The sequence below is a fragment of the Uloborus diversus genome, chromosome 5 (assembly GCF_026930045.1).
Source record: "Uloborus diversus isolate 005 chromosome 5, Udiv.v.3.1, whole genome shotgun sequence".
In the NCBI taxonomy this organism is placed as follows: Eukaryota; Metazoa; Arthropoda; class Arachnida; order Araneae; family Uloboridae; genus Uloborus; species Uloborus diversus.
Window position 1 is genome coordinate 81,249,001 of NC_072735.1, and position 19,835 is coordinate 81,268,835.

The window sequence follows — 19,835 nt, forward strand, 5'->3', positions numbered from 1 at the left end:
CTAACATGATTTTTTATTTAGTGGGATGTAGTAAGTATCTTGTAAATAAATTTGATCATTTTGGAACAGTTAATATTTGGTAAATGGAATTCAACTTTTTCTTCTTTTTTTACATCCGACACCATGGAATTGCCCTAAAACATTTTATTTATTAAGTAAAATACAAAACAGAGAAAAATAGAAACTCTATAGCTTTCATTTTCCGACAGTAAAGTTACATTGTAAGGAAGGGAAATCATACTTATTTTTCTTTCAAACAATATCAATCATGTTTGAAAGTCAAAAAGTGAAATTATTGTTTCAAGTTTCATAGGCAATCTAAAACAGAAAATGTAATTCTTATGATTAGATACACCTTGTGCAATAGTCAATTGGGTGAAAGACGACATGACTTATTTCTGGTGTGTGACCATGAAAGCTCTCAGTTATGAAACAAAAAGGTTTTTTTTTTTTTCTAATTAAACTTACCTTTATGTGTATTTCTGTCAAGCAGAAAAAGAAGATGTGTGGATTGCATATATTTTTTTAATCTTAGCCCTTTATATGTTCCAAGAGCTATTAAGAAACCCTATTTTTATTGATAAAAAAATAAATTTTTCCCGAAAAAAACTAGTAAAAACTTTTTTTTACCACTTCAAAATTTCTGGAAATTTTAAATCTTTAGTTATTCATGTGTCCCTATTAATTTATTTACATAATTGCAACCTTTTTTTAAAAAAATTTACTCTACTATTTTTGTTTCAGGTGGAACATTTTGCGCAGGTTATGACCTAAAAGAAGTTGCTGCTGGCAATAAAATTGACTTATCAATAAATGATGGTCCAATGGTAATTTTTTTATCTGAATCAAATTCGTTTGTGTTCAAATGAAACATATTAAGTCACCTGTCTGTTGAAATATCTGAAAAAGAGGTTTACTTTCATTCATATTAGCGCTATATGCACTGATAAACTAGTATACATCAATTCCAAATCATGACATCTTGTTCTGTCCATTGCCATGTGTTGTGATTAATTTCTACTTCTACTTCTTCTACCATTGTAACTTCTACTTCCACTCCCAGTCCAGATGTAGTTTCGATATGGCATGTACGTACGGCAAGATGTTGTCCTTTAATAAATCATGTAATACTCAATCTCGTCTTTCAATGGACTATGAAGTACAAAATATATAATAATTTGGCGACGATGTGAATAGATAATGGCTGAAATTACACAGCTAATCGAAGCTCTTCAAGATTTTGTGAATAAACTTAATATTACTGCTCCGGAATCAAAACGCAGTACTAAAGATGTTCTTGCTCAACAGAATTCATCCTTTGATCAATTTGATGAATCATCAGAATATTTTGATTGTTATTCACAATGATTGGAAAACTACTTCAAAGTAAAAGGATTATCGAATGAGGATGCAGAAACAGAAGAACTAAAAGTTTTAGTTTTGATCAACTGCCTCGGTTCCCGCCAATACCAGCTTCTGTCTAGTTTAACTGCTCCTGATTTACCTTCAAAGAAAACTTATAAAGAATTGCTGTCATTATTAAAACAGCATCTATCGCCAAAACCGAATGTTTTGACCGAACAGCATAAATTTTTTTCAAGACTGCAAAATCATGGTGAGTCGATATCTACATTCATTTCTTCATTAAAAGATCTTATGAAAAATTCTGAATTTGTTTCTCAATGTAATTCAAGTGATTGTTTGAAATCTATGTTAAATTTATTATTACGTTCTCAATTTATTCGAGGTTTGTCTGATTCTGATATTCATGAAAAATTGTTGCAACAAGGTGATATTACGTTCGAAAAGACAATCAAAATTGCTTTAGCTATTGAAGCTGCAAAAATTGAGAACAAGGAAGTATATAAGAGTAATTTTTCAAATTCTGTTAACAAAGTATCACTCGGTTGTGTGAAAAATAAGCGTCCACTTCAAACCAAAAATGAAAATGCAAAATTCAGAAGTCGCTCAAAATCGCCCATGAAACCTAAAGGTGTTAATTTTAAAGAACTTGGATTAGAGGGATTATGTTTACATTGCAGGAAATCTAACCATAAAACCCAAAATTGTTTTTTAAAGAATAAACTAACTTGCAAATATTGTTCAAAACGTGGACATTCAGTTTCGGTTTGCATTTCTAATTTAATCAAAAACAAAACAAGAAATCAAAATGTCAACATTATACATGATCAAGATGACCTTGCTGTAAATCAAATTTATGATGTTTTTTCTAATAATTATGCAAATGATAAGATGTATGCTATTATCGAATTAAATGGCTTGAAACATAAATTCGAATGTGATTCAGGAAGTAAAGTAAGCATAATGAATATTGATGAATTCAAGAAGTTAAAACTTAATATTCCAATTCAAAGAACAAATGTGTGTTTTCGAAGTTACACAGGTCAGATCTTCAAGCCACTTGGTATTGTACAATTAAATGTTTCTTATGAAAATAATTCAAGTTTTAAAGATTTATATATTGTGTCATGTCAAAATAGTTCTATTTTAGGACAAGATTGGATTAGAAAATTAAGCATAAATTTACATGACCTTAACAAAATTTCAAATGTTCCTAGTGTCGATGTTTCTGTTTCAAAAATTCTTGCTTCATATTCAGATGTGTTTGAACCTAAGGTTGGTTGTATTCCTAATTACACATGCTCCCTAAAATTAAATCCAGATGCTAAACCAGTTTTTATTAAACCTTGTTCTGTTCCATACGCCTTAAAACATGAAGTTGAGGAAGAGCTTGATAAATTAGAAGCAGAAGGTATAATTGAAAAAACTGACTTTTCCGAATGGGGAACACCCCTATAGCCCAGTCAATGAAGGTTAAAAAAAAGGCATTGTCGCAACTAATTTAAGGAAAGCTGAATTTTTGCAGGATGTTGGAAAATAAAGTATATATTAAAAAAATACAAAGTCCCGACCCCCACCCCTCTTGCTTTCTCCCCCACCCCCTCCGAAATATTGAAAGAACAGTACTATGATTATACGTTTTTTGTGTCGCAACTAATTAGGGGAAAGCTGAATTTTGTCAGGACGTTAGTAAATAAAGAAAACACTAAAAAAACACAAAGTCCCGCCCCCCCACCCCTCTTGCTTTCTCCCCCACCCCCCTCCGAAACATTGCAATAGCAGTAAATGATTATATGCTTTTTGTGTCCCAACTAATTAGGGGAAAGCTAAATTTTGGCAAGACCTTAGTAAATAAAGAAAACACTATAAAATCACTCAAATTCCTGACCCTTACCCCTCTTGCTTCCCCCCCCTCTCCGAAACCCTTAGACTATCAAGAGCAGTAATATGACTATTCGCTTTTCTTTTCGCAGCTAATTAAGAGAAAGCTGAATTTTTCACGATGTTAGTACATAAAGAGTACACTAAAACCTAGACAGTCCCGACCCCAACCCCTCTTGCTGCTCTCCCTCCTTCCTTCTGAAACATTGCACACTGATCAGTTCAGTACTATGATTATACGCGTACAGCTTGAAAATGTATGATGTTACCGTGGTGTTCCTTTTTTTATTTCACTCCTAACAATATTATAAACCAGTGGTGCCCAACCTAAGGCCCAGGTGCCGTATCCGGCCCGCCAAGCTGATCCGTGTTGCCCGTTGTTTTGTGAAATGTTACAACTCGAAGAGCACGATTAATGACAATGTTACAAATTGTTAGTCAAATATTTAGAAATTGGTTTCTGAAAACATTGTTGGGGACCACTGTTATACACAAATTATGAAACATACTCTTTTTATGTAGATAGCTCAGTTTCACTATTTTACCAACTTAATCATATGCAGAAATCTCACAACAAAAACTAAAAAGTAACATCAACAAATCAATAGCTTTTTATCATTACGTCTTGGAAGGAAATGTTTGAACAAAATTTATAGATAATAATATGATAATAGTCATTTTCTTGAAATGGATCAACAATGTAATGATGCTCACTTAAAGTATTTCTTACCATAATGGAATTATTTGTTACAAAAGCTTATAATTCGTTTGTGTCGGTGATTGTCTACAAAATAATGTTAATGCTTGGCTAACTATTTAAGCTTTAAATAAATCAGGAATAGTGTATTTGAACTGATTATTTTCTCACAGCAGATATTATTAACGTTTAGTATTACTTTTGGTTTTTTGTTTTTAAGTCTTATGTAAGGGGCCATCTTCTAATATTTCGTTGGTTTGGTCCGAAATATTGTTACAGTAAATTTCACTACAGTGTCCACACATAGACGTGCAATCGAACGTAGCTTTACGACAGATACTGTTTCAAACACATAATCTTTTCAATTGCAAGATACTAATTGGAGAAGTTCACTTGAAGCAGAGGTAATCTTCATGAACTTAGGAATCAATCTGTTGCATGAAGTATAATGCCAACCCCACTCTTCTGGGGGAAGTTTAAAACCTAACTGAGATTGAATCTGGTGTTGACCCTAAAAACTCTGGTGGAAACCTTAAAAAGATATTGACGAGTGACGTCTGAAGTTGGTGGAAGTTTTGATGAATCAAAAGGGGACTTTAGGGACATTTTTGTCATTACTTGCTTTTCACAAACTTTTATTCAAACTTGGTTAGGTTTTAAACTTCCAGCAGAAAAATGGGTTTGAAAATATATTTCAAGCAGCAGACTGATTCCTAAGATCATGACAATTACCTCTCTGCTCCAAACGAAATCATCCTACTAATATCTTGCAACTGTAAAACATTGTGTTGCAAACTGTAGCTGTCGTAAAACTGGGTTTGATTGTACGTCTATGTGTGGACACTGTAGTAGAATGCATTGTAACAATATTTCAGACCAAGCCAACAAACTGTTAAATGACCCCTTATAAAAGAAAAATTGTAGTTATAATAACTTGATGCCTTTTTGTTGAATGCAACCTGTTTTTCAGAAACCAGTTGCTACATAGTCCTCGAGTTGTAACATTTCGCAAAACAACGGTTCACACTGATCAGTTTCATGGGCCGGATGTGACCCGTGGGAGCAAGGCACCACTGGTTTATAATATTGTAAGAAGTGAAATAAAAAACGGGATACTCCGGTATCATCATTAGTTTTCGAGCTGTAAGCGTATTATCATAATGCTACTATTGCAATGTTTCGGTCGGGGCGGGGGGGGGGGAGCAGTAGGGGTAGGGACTTTGTGTTGTTTTATTGTATATTTAGTATACCAACATCTTGAAAAAAAAATCAGCTTTCCCCTATTTAGTTGTGACACGAAAAGCGTATAATCATAGTACTGCTCTTGCAATGTTTCGAAAGGGGGAGAAAGAGGGGTGCTGGTCGGGACTTTGCTTATTTTAGTGTATACTTTTTGTACTAACATCTCGAAAAACATCCGCTCTCCCCAAATTAGTTGCGACACGAAAAGCGCATAATCATAGTACTGCTCTTGCAATATTTCGGAGAGGGTGAAGAGGAAAGCAAGAGGGGTGAGGATTGAGGCTTTGTACTTTTTTAAAGAATACATTACGTACTAACATCCTGCCAAAATTCAGCTTTCTCTTAATTAGTTGCGGCACGAAAAACGTACAATCATAGTACTGTTCTTGCAGTGTTTCGGAGGCGGTGAAGGAGGGGGGGAGAAAGAGTGGTGGGGGTCGGGACTTTGTACATTTTTAAAGAATACATTATGTACTAACATCCTGCCAAAATTCAGCTTTCCCCTAATTAGTTGTGACGCAAAAAGCGTATAATCATAGTACCGCTTTTGCAATATTTCAGAGGGGTTGGGGGGAAAGCAATAGGGGTGGAGGTCGGGACTTTGTGGCTTTTTAGTGTGTACTTTATGTACTAACAACCTGCCAAAGTTTAGCTTTCCCCTAAATAGTTGTGACACTAAAAGCGTATAATCATAGTACTGCTCTTGCAATGTTTCGGAGCGGGTGGGGGAGAAAGCAAGAGGGGTGGGGGTCGGGACTTTGTATTTTTTTAGTGTATACTTTATGTACTAACAACCTGCAAAAATTTAGCTTTCCCTAAATTAGTTGCAACATGAAACCTTTATTGACTGGGCTACTAGTTGTTGTTCCAAAATCTGATGGTTCTGTACGCATTTGTGCAGATTTTAAAGTCACAGTTAATAATCAGCTCCAAAATGCACGACATCCAATTCCTAGAATCGAGGATATTTTTAATAAATTATGCGATGGAAAATTTTTCTGTACCTTAGCTATCCACAAAGCATATTTGCACATGAAAGTCGATGAAGAAAGTGCTAAATTTCAAACTCTTTCAACCCATCGTGGTACATATTTAGCTAAACAGCTATTTTTTGGTATAAAAATTGCTCCAAACGAATGTCATAAATTTATGGATCAATTTGTTCAAGATTTAGAGCAGGGGTGGCAAATAGGGGGGTCAAGAGGGGGCGGTCGCACCCCCAAATTTTTTGAGCAGAATGATAGAAAATGGGTGAATTCAATTAATGTCAGTCGGAAATCAATGTTCATAAAAAAAATCTCGCTGGTTCTCAGTAATTATTTGATGAAACTCGACACATTCCCAGACTAGAAAAAGTGTTTTTCTTTGTTATTTGGCTGATTACTTAGAAATTCTTGAAGTATTTTCCAGCCTTTTCAGAACATAGAAAACTGATAGTGAACCATGGCTTATTTTAACTAAAGAAGACATTTCCTCATATAGGCTAAATATTTCATACTTGTGTGCCCAGTGTAATAATGGTATGACCAATATGAGATGCCCGTGCAAAGTGGTGTGGCTGTATGATTTTCACAAGGAAATTGCCTTGATATTTTACATTCACTTTTACTCTCATTTTTTAAGTGTATATTTATTTGATGAGTGTTCTTCGCTTTCTTCTGATAGAAACACGTTTCAGCTGCTCAATGCATTATATGCTTTCATAGAAATTTCTTAAAAATGCATGTGATTATTGAATTAAAAAAAAACATATCAACGAATATCTTTTATGGGGCTCTATATTTATGCAATCTCGGCGTGACGCAAGAGGGTCTCCAAGAGAGTTAAAACCATAAAAACATTTCTCTATAACTTTAAAGCAGTGATTTGACAACTGGAAGAAGTATTACTAAACGATTCTTTCAATGATGAAAACGCTCATGCCTTTTAGCATATATGAATTCCTTTGAATTTTTATTCAATTTGTTTACATTGAGGAAAGTTTTTGAAAAATGCTCTACTCTACATCAAACCATCGTCAATCTGCTACCCTTAATTTTCGGACTATTCAAGCCACAGTTCAATCTACAATTGAAACTGAAAATAGATTTTATATACATGTATATTTCAATCAAGCGTGAAATTTTCAAAAATTTTTTTCCTCCGAGCCAAAAAAAAAGTGACAAATATCCACATGATGATGTGAAGTCAAACATTGATTTTTTAATATTTTGTATGACGTAATATATTCAGTTTCGAATGAAATTAACACAAGATTTGATGATAATTATTTTTCTGTATGGTTGGCTCTATGTTATCTCTATTGGATTTTGAAAACAAAAAATAAAATGTTTCAATTATGAGTAAAATTTTTAGCATGAGGCACAAAATATACAAGCAATATACTGACAGACCGGTTATCACATCCAGAGACTGCAGTTTCGTCCTTGTTATGAACTCATCAGTCTGGAATAGTGAATAACAGTTCTGGAGGCAGATGACATCTCATTGAAGTTGAGAGCGCCGAAGAGAGGAGATTATTCAATGATGAAAATTTAAGCTCCTCTCAATTTTTGAAGATGCCTGGGTGATTTTGAAGAGCAAGATATAAAAAGTGTTTTCATACATAACTTTGTTACTTCAATTATTTTTTAACTATTCCAATAAGCTCAGCTAGTAGAGAAATATTTTTTTATGTCTCAGGAGGTTAGAGACTTATTTTCGAAGCACAATGGGCCAAAAAAAAAAAAGTTTTCTATTTAGCTATACTGACAAGATAAAACAGCACAACACTGGGCACCAATAGATAAGTAACACAATTCCCTGCTCTTCCGAATTCCAAAGATCATGCATTAAAACTTTTCCAAAAGGTATAAAACTTTTAGTATCGAGATGTTTTGTATGATAACTTATTAGAAAATGAATCAAAATTTTAATTGTTTCTAAACACTAATTTTCATTCATGTTAAATCAATTTTATGACCACTTTCCGTTAGCTAATGTGTGTTTGGTACCGCATTGTGGTAATACATATTTAAGAAACTCGACCCCCCAAATGAAATGCTGAGATGCCGCCCCTGATTTAGAGGGTACAATAGCATATTTTGACGATTTAATTATCCAGGGTAAAACCAAAAAAGAATGTCAAGAACGTTAATTTAAAGTGCTTGAAAAGTTACGTGAATTTAATCTGCATTTAAATCTTGCCAAATGTAAATTTTTTGAAGAAAAAGTTCAGTATCTAGGACACATTATCAGCCCCGTTGGACTTCACAAATCATCAGACAAAATCAAAGCTATCTCTGAAACACCTCAACCTAAAAATGTCGATGATGTTCGAAAATTTATTGGTTTGGTAATGTATTACTCGAAATTTATTTCAGATGCATCTAGTCTTCTTCATCCATTAAACAAACTCTTATGCAAAAACATTCGCTTCAAATGAACTGCACAGTGTGAAGCAGCTTTTTTAAATGCAAAATCAGTTATTACAAATAATGAAGTCCTTGTACCTTATGATCCAGATCTTCCGGTTACCTTAACCACCGATGCCAGTCCCTTTGGACTCTCAGGGGTTCTATCACATGCAATGCCTGATGGAACTGAACGCCCGATCGCTTTTGCTTCAAGAAGTTTAACAGCTGCCGAAAAAAATTATAGTCAACTCGATCGTGAGGCAACTGCGGTTGTGTTTGCTTGCAAAAAATTTTATGACTACATTTTTGGAAGAAAATTCACTTTAATTCTCGACAACAAAGCTATTTGCGCCATCTTCCATCCAGAGAAAAGTCTTCCAGTAATGTCTGCATCACGAATGCTTCGATATGCTCATTTTCTTTCAAATTTCAACTACATAATAGTTCATAGGAAATCTGATGAACACTCGAATGCAGACTACCTTTCCAGATACCCCTTACCAATTTCAATTAATCAAATAAATAGTATTGACAAATCACAAGCATATCAACAATTTATTATCAATTGGATCTCAACAGAAATTTTAACTGCAGAGCGAATAAAACATGAAACAGAAAAAGATGTTGAATTAAAAAAGTTGAAATATGATGTTGTGGTAGGGAATGTATTCAATCCTACTATAACTCTTCAAGATGGAATTTTGTTTAGAGGAGATAGAGTTATAATTCCTAAGTCACTTCAACCAGAAATGCTCAGGCAACTACATTCAACACACGTAGGCATTGTCAAGATGAAAGCTCTCTCATGAAATTACTGCTACTGGAAAAACATAGATTCTGATATTGAAACTCTTGTCAAAAGTTGCAAAGAATGTTGCAACATAAAAAAGAATCCTGTTAAAGCACCTCTTCACCTGTGGGAAAAACCAGAGAAAATTTGGCAAAGAGTCCATATTGATTATCAGGGTCCCTTTATGGAACACAATTTTTAAATCGTTGTGGATGCCCTTTCCAAATGGCCAGAAGTTATCCCAATTAAAAAATCTCCAACATCCACAAATACTATCTCCTTGCTGGAAGAAATCTTCAGTCGGCACGAACTGCCTGAAATTTTAGTGTCAGACAATGCTTCCATATTCAAATCCCAAGAATTCCAGGACTATTGCAGAATCAACGGTATAAAACGATGCCTAATCGCACCTGGCTATCCAGCAACAAATGGACAGGCCCGAAAGATATGTCCAAATTCTGAAGACAAAATTAAAGTGCATGAGATATCACCCAGGAATCCTTCATAGTAAATTGTATAAATTACTTTTTCGTTTTCGAATAACTCCCCTACAAAACTGACTAACTCCATATGAATTATTACTAGGACAAAAACTATGATCAGAACTTGATCTCATTAAACCAACAACATCAAAAGTAAACAACAGTGTTACACAGCCCGATTTCAACAAAAGTTTTAAACTTGGAGAGAGAGTCCAATCTCGAAATTATACATCATCCAACAAATGGAAATATAGTATCGTCGTAGAAAAACTTGGACGATTGCACTACTTAGTAGAATTAGATGAGGGATATGTGATTAAACGACACTATAATCAATTAAGATCGTGTCAAGTAAGCAAACCGTCTTCAGATTTTCATTTACCCAGACGAGTACACTTCTCACTTCCATCACACAGTTCTTCAACAAGTCACCAAAGTGATCTCCCTTTCAGACGTCATGAAGAAGTGCATCAACCACCTGCTACGTCACAAAATAATGAAGTCAGTGACCCCAACGCTCTGTCCCAAACATCAGCAAAATCGACAGTGGCTCAAACAGTACCTAAAAAGGACAATCTCGCAAAAGCTTGTGTCTCCGGCACTCCAGTTCCTTTAAGGAGATCAAACCGTCAACGAAAACCTGTCATAAAGTTAAATCTCTGAAGGAAAAAAAATTGCAGAATTAATGTATCATTATTGTGAATAACTTTAACATTTATTTTAATTTACTTTATTGGCTCTCATTTTGTATATATTTATAATATTCTACACATATATATATTATTTGTAAATATTTAATGTTTTAAATAAGTGTGGGAGAATTGTTGTGTATTAATTTCTACTTCTACTTCTTCTACCATTGTAACTTCTACTTCCACTCGCAGTCCAGATGTAGTTACGATATGGCGTGTACGTAGGGCAAGATGTTGTCCTTTAATAAATCATGTAATACTCAATCTCGTCTTTCAATGGACTATGAAGAACAAAATACCATGTTCAAAATTTACAAATCTTTCTTTAATGCAATGATATCACAGCCTTTGTTGCTAAGCATATTTTTTCGTTATCATTTTTAAAAGGATTGAAATTCTTTCTTTTGTTTTATTAGTAGCAATATAATTTTTTAGTGAGTAAAAATTTTACTTCATTAAAATCTTTGAGCAATTTTCTGAACTAAACTTCATAAAAGGTTCTGTTTTTCAATGCTAAGAAGCTGTGCTATAGTTGGAAAAAACATTTTTTTGAGGATACTCACCTTGAGTTTTTTTTTTTTTTTTGAGGGGGGGGGAGTGATCAAATGAAAATATGGCTTGAAACCAAGACGCATTAACTTTGCATTATTTTTTGGGGGGCAGTATATATTTTAGGGGACAGTGTCCCCTTGCTATCCCCCCCCCCCCCCCCGATTACAACTTGTAACTGCTTGTATGGTATATGAGATCCGTATCTTAACAAAAAGTCTTATCCTCATATATATAATAGTGAATATTACTGATCGAGTAATGATCTGAAGTCATCAACAATGAAACTTGCGCAATGGCTTGTGACACGACATTATTTCATTGTTCCATCACTTAAAATTCAGTAATTTTATTTATAATTAGATAATATTTTTTGGCAGTGTTTGAGAAGTAGAGAAGTAATTGTTTTAACAAGGCAAAACTAAGACCAATAAGCAACTGCTTTGCTGATCAGACATTGAATAAAAATAACTTGGTGGTCTGTTTTAAGTTCAAACCATTATGGCAATGATGAATTTAATTTTCCCCAATCAATATTAAACATTTCTCTCTCATATGCTTTTATTTGAACTCATCAACTTTTTTACGGGAAATCTTTCTAATAAAGAAGCGATTTGTACTCATCGTACCATGATGGATGATTTTCTGGTTGACTGGTTGCAAACAAACTTAATGTAGTTCAAAAAATGCAAATTATTGTGTACATGTGTTTCAGCTTTACTGGTAATTATTTTTTCAATGGAGAAATGCGAGCTTGTGGATGGAAAATGAGTCAGTTGTGACAGGAACAATCAGAAAACAGTTTAAATAGCAAAAGCAAAGAATTAGCTATTAACTAGTAAGAGTGTGGGCAATGCAAATGATAAAAATCAATTGGAAATACAAAATGGGACAATCAAGTGTTAGAATTTTATTCAAAGAAAAACAAATGGGAAGAATTGAAGTTTGTGATACAAAACTGATAATAAAAGATGAATGAAAGCAGTAAATATTTAAAAAAAAAAGCCTCGTTAAACAAAATAAAGTAACAAACACAATATTCTAAAATAGAGGATAAAAACAATAAAAAGAAACTTCAAGAAAATAAGTACAAGAATTATAATAATGAATAAATAAGTTGCAGTTGGCATTACGGATGTGCAAAAGTGAAGCAAAATACAAATGAAGTCAGTTATAAATTATATCTCCAAATTAATTTTAAAAAAAAAGATATTTTTTAAATTAAGAAAATGGGAACCACTAAGAAGGAGATCAATAAATCAAGCAGGAGGAGAATGTGGGGGAATAAAACAAATTTGGTAGAACTTGAAAGGTAAATAAAAGTATAGTTTTGACTTAAAGAAAACGAGCGTAGTCACAAAATTAAAATAAATTATGTGAAAAAATTTTGCTAATTTAAAATTGACATTTAAAAAAACTAAAGCACAATGAGTGGATCAAAACATTTTGAAAATGAATTTATTCCCGTTGTCATTTTTTTCTATTCATAAGTTATCAGCTTGATAAAATTGTTAAAAGGGTCTATGCTGTGAAAAGAAGTAGTATTTCAAATATTTACTTCTTAAAATTATTATTGAATTGAAAAGACTAATGAATTCCTTTGTATTTTAAGGGGTCACAGTACCTTTCAAACATTTTTTAAAAATTTTAGTAAATTTAATATTTCTTTGAAACCATAACATGCATACTTATTTCGTAATCAATAATTTATTTTCAAAATTTAAAAATATTGCCTACTTTATTTTTAAATTCAAAAAATTGAGGAAAATTTAAAATTTTCAAAATCTCTAAAGCTTTTTTATTTTTGCACTAATTTAAAAAAAGTTTCTTGCTAAACGATCACTATAATCATCTCTAAAAATCTGTGCATTCATTTGGTTATGTGTTTATTAGAAAATTTTCTGTGATTAATTATGTAAAAAATCAAAGTTTTTTTTTTTTATTTTTAATTTAGTTTTTAAAAGTTTAACATGCTCTAAAAATTAGAGTAATTTATAAAATGCCTATCCAATGCACAGTTTTGTCAAATATGTTATCACAATTGCAAAAAGTATTACTTTAAAGCTGTATCTTTAATAGAAAAGAATTCTTAGGGATTCTAATGACATGAAAACACAAAAAAACGTCATCGAGAAAAAACAATTTAAAGTTTTTCTTTTGCGTAAGAACACATAACGAGCATGGCCTAAAACCACTCATAACTTTTTAAATATTTGAACTAAAGCAATGAAGCTTTTCCCCTGTGTTCAGAATAGTTTTCAGTTTTGAAATAAGCAATAAAAAAATTTTTGGTCGTTTCATCATTTTTGAGGTACCCTTAAAGTGATTGAACACAATTTGGATGGATACTATTGTTGACAGTTTGAGTGATGGGGTCATGACCCCCATGGCCCTCTCCTTTTATCAGTCCCTGATTCCATGTTTATTCTTTCTGACTAATAAACATTCCTTTCTCTGAAAGATACCATTAATCACACAAACTACTACTTTAATTTATAAAATTGTTATTGTGGTTTCTTGTATACTGGAGATACCGAACATGATCTAAAAGCTCAATTGAAAGATCATAAGAGTTAGTTGTGTGCTAAAACAGCAGTTAAATAAGTCTAGTGTTAAATAACATTGTTAGTATTTCATCAAAGTCCTTCTCCTTCGATTAAACGTCTAATAATCCCTTCCCTCTCGCTCCCGTGAATATGCCGGGCTGGGGTTTCCATCTTCATTTCTCGCGCCCGTGATATTACCTTGCTGAGGTGTGCAATATTAATGTGATGAAACGATTAAAATAAATTCATTTCTTTTGCCCGCCAAATACATTTTATTTCTTTTTTTATACACTAGATGGCATCAGCAGTCAATTTTAAATGTAATTGCAGATTTTAAATGCAATTTCAGAGATTCAGGAAGGAATTTTGGTACTACTGTCCAGATTGTAATGTTGGCCTCTGTATCTCGTGCTTTGAAATTTACCACACAAGAAAAATTTACTTATCTTTACTTATATGAAACAAAAGACTAATAAAATTCTTTTTTAATGTTTAAAAGACGTATTTCTTAAATTTTTGCTGCTTGTTTGGGCTTTTCGTAAAATTAAATTTTTTCTTTAAATTTCAATCCAAAATATATCGAATTGTTATTCTACTTCTTATCCATTTTTCACAAGTTTGCATACCTTTTTGAAACTTGCTGGTTTGTTCGTTCTTCTTGTTTGTTTTTTAAGTATTTCTTGAATTTGTTCAAAATTTTATTTTTTATTTTAATTTGATTGTAAGATTTAATTTTGTAGGGACCAACAAGAATGAAAATTACAAAGCCAGTTATAGCTGCTGTTGATGGTCATGCTGTAGCTGGTGGATTTGAGCTTGCTTTATGGTGTGATCTCCGTGTAGTGGAAGAAACAGCCACTATGGGAGTTTTTTGCAGACGATTTGGTAAAACTATTGCATCATTTTTCTGCTAGCAAGTGAAGCTTTCAAATGTTTTCAAAGTCTGCCTTTTCATTTGTTGAAAAATATTCCAAATGTTTTCAGCGCTAAATGCATGCATTATCTCTCAGCAATTGAGGCAGTGAGAAGCAAAGGGATGTAAGTGGACATTTTCAAGTTTTGGGTAAAACATGTATAAAGATTACGTCCTAGATAGGCTTTCTTTTATTTTTTTCTAAATCATACTGTACAGCAGCACCTACCAGTGCAACTAGTACTATCTCTTGCCCCAAGACAGAGGAGGGTTCACCTACCATTTGTACTGGTTACCTCCAAATTTTTAATTTTGCCACTTGCATCCTTTTCGTTCTCACTACATCAATTCTATTCTGATTAAAATTATAGATTTTGTACTCTGAATACAAATGCAAAAAACCCTACTCAAATTCAACTTTAACATTAAGAGCACAGCTATCTGGTATCCAATTTTCTTTCTTTATGGAAAGAAAGGCTTATGGTCCTGGTTTGTTTTTTGTTCAATGTTCAAACAGTTGCTTAACTAATTATAAAATGCATGGTATTTTTAGTGCTGCAGTTACTTAAAATTTTAATGCTAAAATGTTATGATCTGACTTTAGTGCTGTATTTTCTTGTATTTTATAGTATGTACAAATCTTGTAAGTAATGTTTTGAGCATTTGGTTAATGTTGCTCTATAAAGTATGTAGTGTCATAGTAAAATTTGTCAATGATTTCAAACTAGAGATTTAATTTTAAAGCCTTCAATATGAATTGTAATTTTATTGCAAATAACTTCTTGAATTTTCTTCAAGTAATTTTGAGTAATTCATTGGTTGTACACAACACTTTAAATCCTTCAATTGCAAATGTTAAATCTTTTTTAAAAAACTGAAACTTGTTTGGAGGCCTGAAAAAAAATTCCAAAGAATAATATACTATTTTGATTATACCTAAATCTTTGGAAAATTCCTAAACTGTTCTGCTGATATTTTTTACATTCTTTCCTGAAAACTTCTTAGTTTTTTTTCTTTTTTTCAAAATGGATTTGAATAGCATGTTTAAAGTTTTCAAAAAAAGACGTTTTGAGTACTAAATAGAATCTAAATGGGGTTGATCAATTAGTGACAACACTTAGGAACAAATTTGATTTCAAAAAATTCATTACATTGTTAAAAACTATCGTTTGGTACTTGGCAGTAAAAGCGTTTAAATTAGTGTATGTAATTATTTTAAAATAAAAAGCACCAGCCCTATGTATAAACACCCCCTAACCAGTACAAAACACGCCATTTTCTAATATATATATATATATATATATATATATATATATATATATATATATATATATATATATATATTGAAGTTATTGCTTCTAATTCGTCCAAGAAATTAGTTTGAAACTTTTTTTAAACAAGAAGTTCTGTCGAGAACTAAACGAGCCTACTCTCCCGTATACGGATTATCGACTTTCTAGTATCTGATCAATCTTCTAAAAATTCGCTGAAATCGCTCATTATTTTAAACATTACTTTTTAACATTTTAATCTGTTTTCTAAAATAAAATATGCTTTGCTCATCTACAGAAAAAGATGCGTAAAAAAAGAAAGAAAAGAACGAATTAAATAGTAGCACCAAAAAAAAAAAAACAGCTAATACATTTTTATCAATTTTAAAAAATCTTTAATTAAATTAAATTTAAAAAAATCAATTAAAAAATTTAATTGATACATTTTTATTAATTAAAAAAATCTTAATTTGCTTTCAAAAAGAAGAATAAAGAATGAAATAAGTTTATTAAATTAAATATAGTTTAACCTCCATATATCGAACTTCCACATACTGAAATTTTCTATATATCGAAGTCCCAGCAAATTTCCATGTCCATATTACATAGAAAAATTGTTTCTATATATCGAAAATTTTTTCGAGACATTCATAGATTTTTTTTTCCACTTTAGACTGTTTGTCTCATGAAAAATGAAGGTTAGAGGAGAAAATTTTATTCACTAAAGGTTGCTACAAAACTCACAAGGAATCTGGGGTTGCGGGGTGTATAGATTGGTCGCTGTTCCATTCTGGAGTTCTTAAATTCCCTCAAGTTTATTTCAAATCTTAGTTGCAACCAGTATTAGTAATACCCTAATATTGCTGATCAAGTTGAATTGCCGAAGAATAGAGATGTATGAAGGCGCAAAAATGTCATTTCTGGTATATTCAGTGTTTTCTCAAGCAGTGTACCTGCTATTATGAGATATCGGAAAGCCGAAATAAAAGTATTGAAACTTTTATTACGGAAAGTTTTAACAGTCACTTAAAAACATGAAAAGGCATTACAGTTGGCAAAAATTAGCTTTAATTTTCATGTTTTAGGAAACTTTTTTGATAAACTAAGATTGTTTCTATGTATCGAATTTTTCCCCCTCAGTTTGCTACTTTGATATATGGAGGTTCAACTGCAGTATATTATGTCAAAAAAAAAAAAAAAAAAAAATGTTTGTTTTTTACCCTGTTACTAAAAAAATAATTTTAAAAAGTGAATAAGTGTACTTTTCAAATAAGCAAGAACAATAAAATGTCAACTTAAAGAAATAACTTTCATTATCAAAAAAAAAAAAAAAAAAAAAATGGACTCCAAATTTCTCTGCCAAACACTGAACACATAAACTTAAGAGTGAAACTAAAATCAAATCATATTAACAATAACTATTTTAAAGTAAAAACCACGGCTACAGTGTTAGTGTTGCAGTCGGTTTCATTTTGGGGAAAAAGAATCAGATTCGGAAATTGAAGGTTTTTAATTCCAAGACTCAGAGTCGGAATCAGTCACTTTCCCTTACAGTTCGCTACTCTGTCAATATTTTTGGAGTCGTAGTCACAGTCAGATATGAAGACTTTAAAAGAGTCAGAGTAGGTTGTTTTCCTCAGTGTCTAAATTTCTGCCAAAACTACGGAGTCTGAGTCAACTGTCCTAAAATTGTTGGAGTCGGAAGTTAGTCATCAAGAGCTATTTTCAACAAAAATTTTTTGAAGCAAATCCACCTATAAGTGCGGGATCTATATTGACTTTTAGTTTCCCCGTAGGCACTAATGTTAAAGAATTTGCACTGTTTAACATTAAATGGAAAATGGTTAAATTAAAAAGACATTTTCTATACATGTTCTTCATCAAAAACTATTTCCTACAAAGTTTGTTTGAAGCGAATTTGACTCTCAGTTCGTGGAATTTATGTTTGCCTTGAATTTCTCCATAGGTGCTAATGCTAAGTTTTTTTAACTGTTCAAAATTAAACGAAAAATTGTTCAAATTAAGAAATGAAATGTGGGAATGAAATTTCCTCGCTGAGATCTTGCGTATAAAATTTTTTTTATTTGAATCGGACTATTCGCTCATAAGTTATTAGGGGGGGGGGCGGGTAGACAGAGAAACGGACAGACATAGAGTAAGTATATCTTTAAAAAGTTATTTTTAGGATGACAATTAATTAGTCTATTAATTAACTCAGTTATTTCTTTATGTTTTATAAACAAATGTGCTGACTTTAAATTGGACAAGTACAACTTTTTATGTTTTTTTTATAATGGCAGGTAACTAGTCAATTATTTTAATCATTTTTACTTTCTTCTATATCTAATATATAGAAGAAAGTGTTGGATTCGTGCAAATTTTCGAATTTCGAATTTTGACGGATTCGAACGTTTTGAGGTGTGCTGAGTCCATTTCGACCATTTTTGGAAAATGTCTGTCTGTGTGTGTGTGTGTGTGTGTGTGTGTGTGTATGTATGTGTGTGTGTGTGTGTGTATGTATGTATGTCACGTCTGTGTGTGACCAGTTTTTTGTGGCCGCTCTACAACAAAAACTACCGCATGAAATCGAACGAAATTTAGTACACATATGTGCCCCTATGTGAACTTATGCCCATTAGTTTTTGGCGCGAATTCCTCCAAGGGGGGTGGAGCAATGGGACGTTTTTCGAGTTACGCGTGCTTGTTATTCCTCAGGAAGTTACTGGCGGAATCAAACAAAATTTGGTCCATATGTTGGTATTAACAGGAACAGGTGCTGATTCAATTTTGGTGTCAATAACTCAAACGGGGGTTGAGCTATAGAACGTTTTTTGTGGTCAATTGTGACTGCTGTATCTCAAGAAATAATGAACGGAATGAAAGAAAAATTTATCGGCAAGTAGCCGTTAGTGGGTATAAGAACTGGTTTTATTTTTGTGTCAACAGCTAAAAAGGGGGTAGCGCAATCACCCGTTCTTTTTTTCCATTTTGAGTGCCCTATCTCAAGAAGTAATGCTACGTTCTGGTTGAAATTTGGAATATATGTGAATCCATATGTAAACAGGCTTTGGTTCTATTTTGACGCCGATCGCTCCAAGAGGTGTTAATTTTTTTTTTTTTTTTTTTTTTTTTTTTGTGAATAAAAATATTTTTATTAATGCAACAATAAGAAAGATAAATCGTAATAGATTGTCGTCTGCGTATTTCTCGTGATTTTAATTGTATGGAAATGATAGGAAATATTATCTCAATGATTTAAAATTTTTAACTGTTGCCATCTTATGTTTGTTAACAAATAAAATATTTGTAATTAATTCAAGCAAGGCTTTTAAAATAACTTTCAATTTTCGCTCTTTGCTTTGCTTTTGCAATAATTCAGACATTGGGATAGTCAAGTTTTTGCATGTGTCATTTTGTTTTTGTTGGGAATATTGCTTCCTCGTCAAGCATGGGGAGGGATCAGAAAAAAAAAATATAGAAGAAAGTTTCGTGATGGCCACAACATACTAGTTAACTTCATACTTGATTTGCAAATGTACCAAATCACAATTATTTAAGCTCACCCGCTTTGTGCTCCCTGGTAGGGCAAAGCAGGTTTTTCAAATTTTTGTAAAGTTTGATAATAAACAATTATTGGGTTTGAAATAATACAAAAATCACTTTTATTTTGAAGTTCAAGAACCCTGCTATGAAATAAAACCAAAATTGTTGCGATTAAAATCCAAAAGCTACAATTTTCAAGCGTTTTTCGAAAACCTACCCACTTTGGGCCACCCTCCCTTATATTACAGTGGCTCCCAAAAGTGTTCGTACACCTTGAAATTTTGTAGTAAAACCAAAATAACGCAAAACTGAAATCGAATATGAAGTCCTTTTTTTTTCACACCATTCCTATGCCATTCTGAATAAAACCCAGTAGTTTTTTTCAAAATATTGCCGGATTTAATTTTTGAAATTTGTCAAAAAACAAAGAGACAGAGAAAAAATACGCCACAAAAGTCATCGTACACTGAAA

General features: G+C 32.3%; 1 protein-coding gene across 1 annotated transcript in view; it reads left to right on the forward strand.

Moving 5' to 3' along the window:
- LOC129223425 (enoyl-CoA hydratase EchA19-like) overlaps positions 1-19,835 on the forward strand; it is a 43,813-nt gene that overhangs the window by 15,758 nt on the left and 8,220 nt on the right. The window contains exons 3-4 of the mRNA XM_054858027.1: positions 745-827; positions 14,377-14,521. Of these exons, the coding sequence (XP_054714002.1) occupies positions 745-827; positions 14,377-14,521 (228 nt within the window). The remainder of the gene's footprint in view (positions 1-744; positions 828-14,376; positions 14,522-19,835) is intronic.